Source organism: Biomphalaria glabrata, chromosome 9 (genome assembly GCF_947242115.1).
Source record: "Biomphalaria glabrata chromosome 9, xgBioGlab47.1, whole genome shotgun sequence".
Lineage (NCBI taxonomy): Eukaryota > Metazoa > Mollusca > Gastropoda > Planorbidae > Biomphalaria > Biomphalaria glabrata.
In genome coordinates this window covers 39,266,684-39,276,651 of record NC_074719.1, presented here as the reverse complement: position 1 = coordinate 39,276,651, position 9,968 = coordinate 39,266,684, and the positions used below count along the sequence as shown (strand labels likewise).

The 9,968-nt window shown below is 42.8% G+C and overlaps 1 protein-coding gene across 1 annotated transcript; it reads right to left on the bottom strand.

Annotated features, from left to right (window-relative positions):
- Positions 1 to 1,170: 1,170 nt before the first annotated feature.
- Positions 1,171 to 5,470, bottom strand: LOC129928397 (uncharacterized). Its single transcript, XM_056042629.1, has 3 exons — positions 5,285 to 5,470; positions 2,455 to 4,924; positions 1,171 to 1,732 (listed from the first exon to the last, which is right to left on the bottom strand). The coding sequence occupies exons 1-2, from the start codon at positions 5,468 to 5,470 to the stop codon at positions 3,242 to 3,244; spliced, it is 1,869 nt and encodes a 622-aa protein (XP_055898604.1). The 3' UTR covers positions 1,171 to 1,732; positions 2,455 to 3,241.
- Positions 5,471 to 9,968: the final 4,498 nt, after the last annotated feature.

The window sequence follows — 9,968 nt, the reverse complement described above, 5'->3', positions numbered from 1 at the left end:
CCAGGGGATGAAATGACAGGGGATGAAGTGACCGGGGTTGAAGTGACCGGGGATGAAGTGACCGGGAACCATGTGTGAAGTACATGTGCTAAGCATTTACAATGCTTATATCGACTTACTATCTGGTAAATAGTTTGTACACGTTATTTATCCTAAACCAAAACTAGGACCAAGCTGAAACGTTGCACGATCATTTTTTTTTTACCTGACAACACAAAAATCAATAAAAAAAATTAACAAATTAGTTAATTAACTTGTGACAATAAAATATTTTATTTGGCATCACGAACACAAGAGAATAAAAATATTCCTTGACCGATAAGGTGGTATAAAGGGAATAACTCCCCATTAGTTTTTATACAATAAAAAGATGCTAAATAACTATATAATACATTCTCATTTGTAAGTCTACATGCACTAAGGCTCGTGCTGAAGTTAATCCCTCATAGTACGGTCTATGTATCTGGCAGTGTTTGAATTAACTGGGGCATTTGAGTCGTTGCAGTCACAATAAGCCTTTTCCTTCGCGTGTTTGTGTTTGTGTATTTGTGGTGTGTGTGAAACTAAGGAAGAGGTAGAAAAAAAAAAGAGAATGAAATAGAAAGAGAGAGAGGATGGCTGCCTGGTCGTGCGGTTTGCGCGCTGGACTGTCGTTCAGATTTATCGATGGTCCAGGGTTCAAACCCTGCCCGCTCCCATCCCCGTTGTCCTGCGGGAGGTTTGGACTAGGAAGTAATTATCAACTCTGAATGAACATCCAAAACATGAGAAACAAACATTCGAGGCTATTAGAGCCCGAATGACCCAACATGAAACTAGCGCTACTACTGGGGTGCTAGTCACCGACTCTCGTCTCCTAGCTACGGGTGGCGGAGGGGGAGGGTCGCATGTCATAGAAGAGGCAGGCGGCGCCGCAGATAACATCAGCAGAGCCATTGGAGCTGTCGTTTTTATGCAATGGGCGCCCTCACATTACGACGTGAAGGGCAATGAAACGGCAGAAGCCCTCGCAAGAGAGAGTTTTGACAGCAACACACCTCGAAGCACCAAGTTTTTTACAGGCGACGGCAGAAATCCGAGCACTCATTCATGAGAAGTGGGAGGAATCCGACAGAGCACAAAGTGTCTGGCAGCACCTGCGTCACCTTGATAGCGACGATCCTTGTGACAAGTCGGATTAAAGTATTGGCCGTTTTGGGTGTCTAGGGGATTTTATAGTTTGAGAATCCTTACTTGCACATATAAACTACAAGCACAGCGTTATAATGCAGGCAACAAATGCTATATTTAGATGTAAAATTATGTACAGTTTATTATACAAAGGATAATTAAAAGGTAAAATGCTGTACAGATGCTAGAATGGGATCTAGCGTATTTACATTAGGAGACTATCATCATCAGATATTAGAACCAAGTGGTCTGAGTGTCATTAGGCTGGTTGCTTAGCTTTTGGTCCGGTGCTGCACTGGTGAGACTGGTGTGGCTGATACTGATGCTGTCTGCTGGTGGGCTGGCGTAGTGGATCCAGGCTCCGTGTGCAGTCCAACTTGTATGGTTGCAGAGCTGAGCTGCGTCTACCAATCAGTTAAGCCAGTGACGAGTCTGTGGCTAGCGTTGTTACTTGGACTCTTGAAGGATGAGTAGGTCTGATGTCTACAGATCTGGTGCCAGCAAATCTGCTATCAGCTTTAGGTTGCTAAGATTTCAGGCGGGTGTAGCCTATAGATAAAAGCTGCAATGATATGATGTGTGCGTCGGTTTAGCCATAATGATAACACTGGGAGGTAGATGCCTTTCCGTGAAGGACATCTTCAGACTGATGTATAGAAACCATAAGCTAGTTTCATAAATATCAAAGGGAACTAACAAATGAATATAGTGTCCCATCAAGGGAGATAACAATAATAATGGGGACTCCCATAAAGGGAAATAACAAACAGTAACAAGTGATATATGATAAGTTATATAAGTGACGCTCACCAATCACGGTGAATAGCAAGTACATGCATCACTAAGATAAATGAGATGAAAGGGGAAGGGGAGATCAACGTCTGATACTCGCCCATGCTCTCACATAAGTAAACAGAGCATAAGTAAATACATACTCAGTAATAAGACATGTTTACATAAGTGTCTTGATAATTCCCTGCCAAGGAATTAATCAATGATAATACATTAAGGGCTCGTGCCGAGCGCTAATATATCCGAGTTAAATTAATAATAGTTAAAGAGCTAAATACATCTGGTAAGAATTGTTAATAGACTCTAGTCCAGATGGTTTGAACATTTAGCCACAAAGGTCATGATATAAAATATAAGTATACAGTAATCTACTTACATTATCCATGATAAGAATGCACAAATATGTACACAAATAATGTAGTAATAAATGCACAAATATATATTTACATTACTAAGTAAAATGGTTCTCAAGCACTTTACTAAGTTACATACCACCAATCCAAAGTGAAATAAGGGAATGAAAATAGTCTAGAGCTCAAGCAAGAGATAGATGTGCTCCCTGTGGGCTCTCCAGCGTGAATGAGATCGGACGATGAAGTTTGTCCATATACACGTGGATAGCCAAGGGGGGGGGGGGTGAGTGGCGGGAGATAGGTGCAAAGGTGGTCTAGACTATTTGACGTCTTTGACAAAGGGGGTCCACGCTTGACCGTGACGAGAGTTTCCGGGAGATAGACATTGCGCGAAGGCGCGAGTTGAAAGCCCAGGAAATCAGCCCAGGTGGTCAGGTGGATTATGAAGGGGAGATTATACCTTGATAATGGCTAGTGCTAGACGAACAGCGTTGCCCGAGGCGTTGGGTTGAATGGGCACTTTGAAGTGACCAGCCGCTCCCGGAAGAGGGGGGGGGTCAACGGATGTTTGCCAAGATAGGAAAAGGGGAGCGTACTCTTGTCAAGAGTCTAGTGTGGCACGTGTCAAGGTGGGGATAGTAAAATGTGACATCGCTGCCAAAGGGGGTGGGGTTGGATTGGAGGGGTGGTGGCTGTGTTTTTTAGCGCTTGATTGGCTAAATTAATAAAATTGATGATTAATAGCGAGTAAATAAATTAATTAAATGCTTAGACCTGAGTGATATCTTGAGTGAGCTAAAACGGTTCGTCACAACCCTCCCTGCGTAAGATAGGTCTTTGTTAAAAGATCTATAAAGTGCTAACGTTGATATCACTCAAGTTTCGTCTACTGTCGGTCGTAGCATTTAAGAAAATTTTCCCAGTAGTTAAGAAGTTGCCAAGGTCCAGAGGGGTGTCCGTCCTAAGGGTCCGCTGTCGCCTATGTTCTGTCCGCAGGCGGATTGCCACGTGGAAGGGGCAATTCTGGAAACCTGGGGAAATAGGCCGGGTTGATAGGATTGGGTACATCTCCTTCTTGGGGCAGACCAGTCAGTGGGATAAGTGTTATGGCGGAGTGCCCAATGCGCGTACGTTGGACGGGGCTTATCTCTAAAGCCATAGTGAGGCGTTTCTTCGTGAGTGCGATTGATCGGCTTACCTCTAATTTTCCAGACACGGTCAATGTCAGGGAAGAGTGGCCTTATAGTGTGGGTGGAGCCGTGATGAGGCCCACTTTCGCGAGAGTGAAAGTTCACTTTCCTCTGTGCCTTCCTGGCAGGATCAGTGCCAGGCATTAGTGGTTTGATAGCTGAAGAGCGGGAGTTACAAGAACTCTCACGAGTGTAGGTATTTCGCTTACCTCGTGACTTCCTGGCAGTGTCAGTGCCTGGGTGGAGCGGCTTGAGCTTGGCTGAGGAGCCAGTAAAGGGTTTGTTAGAGTGGCGACCAGGGCTTCCAACCGGCTGGTTGCTGCCACCTTTCTGCCTTGTCATTCTACCGACAGGCAGAGAGAAGTATGGTTTATTGACAACTCCTAGAGGTATGTACCTGGAGCCTAGAACGAAGTCGTACACTGGCGAGTCCATGACTACTGCATCAATGGTGCCATGTACGTACTTGCATTCTACGTGGACCCGAGCGATAGGATACACCTTCGGAGGAATGCCACGGTCTAGAGATTGGACCGTCACTGATCCACCAGTGAGATCCGATGGGTCGACCAGTGCTTTGCTGATGACAGAGCTCACCTCACATCCGGAATCGAATAGTGCCTGGACAGGAGATCCGTTAATCAGAATAGTCTCTACCCCAGGAGGTGATACGGTGGGGTGAGGCGGTATCGGTTGGGTAAGGCCACAAGCAGTGTGTTCAGGGGCCACGGTCAGCGCTGATATGACGTAATAGTCCTCCTCTTCCTCAACAAGAGGCGATGGCTGATTATGCAAAGAGGGTTCGGGGAGCTCAGTCATGGCTGACACAGTACGTGGAGCCTGCTGCTGTCGATTGGGCCTGTGATCACTCGTGCTGTTCCGGTCACGGTGATGGTTATTGGTCTGGCCATGTCGAGGCGGGTGGCTTCGTCTGTCGTAGCTAGTAGGCGTGGCTGGTCGTTGGATTGGTGCTTTTTGGTGATGAGGTTTAGTGCAAGGAGAGGGTTGGCTAGAAGGAGCATGTTTGTTGGAAGAAGTGGGCTGGTCCTCTGGTTTGTCCGAGGCTGAGGTCTTGCTTTTGATGTCTTTAATATGTTTGCGGGCGGTCGCGTACCGGTCTGCAGCTGAAGCTATGTCGGCTGGTGTAGCGGCTTGCTGCTCCCTTACAAAGATTTTGACTTCGTTCGGCAGGCACTCTAGCAACTGCTCTGCGAGTATGAGGCTCATTAGGCCGTCCAAGGTCTCTGGCAGTTCGCTAAGAGTGTGCCACCTCTTCAGGTATTTGTCCAACCTGTCGCAGAGATTACCGTAGGTCTCTCGGCGCTCTAGGCGGGATGTCCTGAATTTCTTTTGGTAAGCCTCGGCAGTCAGCTCGAATTGGACGAGTAGCGCCTGTTTGAGGGCTGCGTAGTCTTCTCGCTGGCCGGAGGGGAGTTTAGAGTATACTTCATAGGCTTTGCCTCGGAGGCATTGGGATAGCCGGAAGCACCATTTCTCCTCTGGCAGACCGTAGTAGCTCGCAACTTCTTCGAAGCGGACAAGATAAACTTCGATGTTCTCTGTCTTGTCGTCGAAGTGCTCCATTGGCATGTGGGGTAGGCCGTTTGAGGAACTTTGCTGGGAGGCAGGGCTAGCCGGGCGAGATCCGGAGGAAGCTTGACTGGCGGTTCCGTTCTCTTTCTCCGCGGCTATCCTTTCTCTCTCAGTTATTTGTTTTTCTTTTTCCCTTTCTCGCTCCGTGATTTCCTTTTCTTTAGCTATAGCTATAGCTATAGCTACTTCAGCTTCCCTTTTCTCTCTTTCCATAGCTATTTCATGTTCCCTTTTCTTCTCCTTCTCCAATTCTGCCCTCACATATTCTTTCTGCTTTGCCTCATCGTCATATATGACGGCCGCGAGTTCTCTGAGTTCAGCTATTTTTTGTTTCATGTCAGAGTCCGCTTTAGAGCGTGTGCCACTTGCCATGGTGGTGAGGGGTGCTAGGATGGTGAGGGGTGGGTAATGAAGGGGAAAAGCGGAAGGTAGAGTAAGAGGTGGAGACGATGATGGAGATGCTGAAAGCAATTACTTAAGAGTTATAGGAAAGGTGGTATCAGCCTTTGTTTGGTGCTTAAGAACCTGTAAAAGAAGTACAATTACAGCAATACAAAATTAGAAAATTAAAATAGCTCTGAATGACACTCTATAGTCTTGTGCTCTAACAATGATGATAGTTAAAATACTGGGAAGTTGCCTGCTGTGCTTGCAGTATTAGTTGGGTTAATCCCGGACGTGGCTCGCCATTGTGACAAGTCGGATTAAAGTATTGGCCGTTTTGGGTGTCTAGGGGATTTTATAGTTTGAGAATCCTTACTTGCACATATAAACTACAAGCACAGCGTTATAATGCAGGCAACAAATGCTATATTTAGATGTAAAATTATGTACAGTTTATTATACAAAGGATAATTAAAAGGTAAAATGCTGTACAGATGCTAGAATGGGATCTAGCGTATTTACATTAGGAGACTATCATCATCAGATATTAGAACCAAGTGGTCTGAGTGTCATTAGGCTGGTTGCTTAGCTTTTGGTCCGGTGCTGCACTGGTGAGACTGGTGTGGCTGATACTGATGCTGTCTGCTGGTGGGCTGGCGTAGTGGATCCAGGCTCCGTGTGCAGTCCAACTTGTATGGTTGCAGAGCTGAGCTGCGTCTACCAATCAGTTAAGCCAGTGACGAGTCTGTGGCTAGCGTTGTTACTTGGACTCTTGAAGGATGAGTAGGTCTGATGTCTACAGATCTGGTGCCAGCAAATCTGCTATCAGCTTTAGGTCGCTAAGATTTCAGGCGGGTGTAGCCTATAGATAAAAGCTGCAATGATATGATGTGTGCGTCGGTTTAGCCATAATGATAACACTGGGAGGTAGATGCCTTTCCGTGAAGGACATCTTCAGACTGATGTATAGAAACCATAAGCTAGTTTCATAAATATCAAAGGGAACTAACAAATGAATATAGTGTCCCATCAAGGGAGATAACAATAATAATGGGGACTCCCATAAAGGGAAATAACAAACAGTAACAAGTGATATATGATAAGTTATATAAGTGACGCTCACCAATCACGGTGAATAGCAAGTACATGCATCACTAAGATAAATGAGATGAAAGGGGAAGGGGAGATCAACGTCTGATACTCGCCCATGCTCTCACATAAGTAAACAGAGCATAAGTAAATACATACTCAGTAATAAGACATGTTTACATAAGTGTCTTGATAATTCCCTGCCAAGGAATTAATCAATGATAATACATTAAGGGCTCGTGCCGAGCGCTAATATATCCGAGTTAAATTAATAATAGTTAAAGAGCTAAATACATCTGGTAAGAATTGTTAATAGACTCTAGTCCAGATGGTTTGAACATTTAGCCACAAAGGTCATGATATAAAATATAAGTATACAGTAATCTACTTACATTATCCATGATAAGAATGCACAAATATGTACACAAATAATGTAGTAATAAATGCACAAATATATATTTACATTACTAAGTAAAATGGTTCTCAAGCACTTTACTAAGTTACATACCACCAATCCAAAGTGAAATAAGGGAATGAAAATAGTCTAGAGCTCAAGCAAGAGATAGATGTGCTCCCTGTGGGCTCTCCAGCGTGAATGAGATCGGACGATGAAGTTTGTCCATATACACGTGGATAGCCAAGGGGGGGGTGAGTGGCGGGAGATAGGTGCAAAGGTGGTCTAGACTATTTGACGTCTTTGACAAAGGGGGTCCACGCTTGACCGTGACGAGAGTTTCCGGGAGATAGACATTGCGCGAAGGCGCGAGTTGAAAGCCCAGGAAATCAGCCCAGGTGGTCAGGTGGATTATGAAGGGGAGATTATACCTTGATAATGGCTAGTGCTAGACGAACAGCGTTGCCCGAGGCGTTGGGTTGAATGGGCACTTTGAAGTGACCAGCCGCTCCCGGAAGAGGGGGGGGTCAACGGATGTTTGCCAAGATAGGAAAAGGGGAGCGTACTCTTGTCAAGAGTCTAGTGTGGCACGTGTCAAGGTGGGGATAGTAAAATGTGACATCGCTGCCAAAGGGGGTGGGGTTGGATTGGAGGGGTGGTGGCTGTGTTTTTTAGCGCTTGATTGGCTAAATTAATAAAATTGATGATTAATAGCGAGTAAATAAATTAATTAAATGCTTAGACCTGAGTGATATCTTGAGTGAGCTAAAACGGTTCGTCACACGATCCGTGGTGGCAATTAAGGAGGTCAGAACAAGCAATCATTGCACAGTGTAGGACGGAAGATTGTCCTGTTGGGTCATACTTTGCCAGTTTTCGCCCGAACTATGACTCCCGATGCCGTCACTGTGGAGAGAGCGTCGAAACAGTGTCGCACGTCTTGTACGAGTGTCTCCAGCTCCGAGAGTCGTGTGTAAGCAGTCACGCAACTTGTATGGTAGCAACCAGGCATTAGTCGAACGGCCCAGTTTCTTGCCTGAGCACTACGGAAGGATTGAGTCCTTCCTGCTCTGAATTTTTTAATATCAGGCAGTGTTTGACTGTCTCCAAACAAGTCATAGGTCATAACTCGACATGCCAGTTCTATCTGTTTCAAGTCTAGTTTAGTCTTATCTTCAATTGTGTTTCTGAGCACTCTGATTTCGTTAAAGATGTGTTCTACTGTTTCGTCTTCCGTGTGACAGTGTCGACATCTTGGAGCGTGATTCGCGGGATACTAGCAAAGTAGGCTCCTATTGAGCAGTGTCCTTTGCGAAATCGTTCCAAATTAGTCTGACCTTTCTGTTTAGCTGCCACCATTTTGTCCTTCCTGTTTGGGAGTTTTAGAACCTTCCAGACTTCCCGTCCTCGGACGACAATAACGAATTTTAGCTGGATGCTTCAAATATTGTAGCGATTTCTTCGGAAGCCTTCAAACTTCAGAAACAAAAATCTGTTACGCTCTTTAGTTTATGAAAACATATCTGTCCCCGAATATCGCCATCTTGATTCACACTTTTTTTTACTATTAATGTAAGTGTGGCAATATCCGAAATTAGATTGCTCATAAATTGTTTGTATCAACAATGACAAATTTAACACTCACCAATTTGGCAATTTTATCTATTTAACAAAAGCTAGTAAAAAAAAATGATTTCGATAAAATTAATGATAGTTTTGCCATCAAGAAAGCTTATAAGACTCTATAATTTTTTTTTTTTTTTGTAAAACTGATTTTTGAGAAATAGCAATAACAAAACCATGATTACACATTAAAAAACAAACAAACAAAAACCAAAATCCCATTAAGCTTTTTTCACTTGAAGGGCATCATGAGGAGTTTCCGTACCGGGCATCAAATAACCTAGCTACGCAACTGAGTGGATAATTATAACTTTCCTGAATTAGGTAATGATTAATAACTCATTTTATTATTATGGTGGTAACAACTCTCGGTTAAGACAATGAGTTTGAATTTGGGATATTTAGGGCCACTTTAAGTTTACCCAACTGTATTGGGTATTGAACACTATCGGAAAGTAAAGGCGTTCTGTCGATGTGATGTCCTTTGAAATCTTTGTTTACCGACAACCAAAAAAATAGTAGACATTTACATCATCTGCCCTATAGATAGTTAGGTCTGATAGGGTACTTATCTCTTTTCCCTAGTGTCTTTCTTTAGTAAACAGGCATAGAGTCACATAGTCACACTGTCATAACATAGTAATTTGTGTAAAGGAGTCTACATATCATAATCCTAAAAATTCTTTTTAATTTATATGTTTTTTTTTCTATTATATTCCAAAAAAAAAACAACTAATGTTGTTTTAAAAAGATAAAAGTATTCTAATAATCTAAAATTGTATAACAATCAAATAAATAAAAGATCCACGGACTTGACTAATAGGCTGTTAAAGAATGTTGGTAATATATCTTGCATAGATCGTAAAGTTGTGTACACAAAGATTTAGTAAATTATGTAACTCATAGCTATACATTTGATTGAAGAAGCTAGTGGGAGATATTAATAGTTGCCAATAAATAATGTAATAAAAAACTGATGTATTTTTGAAAAGTTTTTGTAAACTCACTCTGTCTGTCTGATAAAAATTGTGTACACATTATTTCTCAGACAGCCAATCTCTGATCAAGTTAAACCTTCGCACAATTATTCATTGACATTGACAAGACATGAATACATTTTAAAAAATGAACCAATTAGACAAGTAATTAATTATTTTGTTTGATAGCGAAAAAAGGGAAATAAGTACTTCAATTTTTAGATATGACTGAATATGTTATATTTAGTCCCCTTATATAATTGTTAACGCTATTTCTCTCTCACGCATTCTCCGATCAAATTTATACTTTTAATAATTATATAGTGTACCTATAAAAATATGAATCAATAAACCAAGAAAAATATTAGTCCATTTATTATTGGTAATACATTATTTTGTTGGA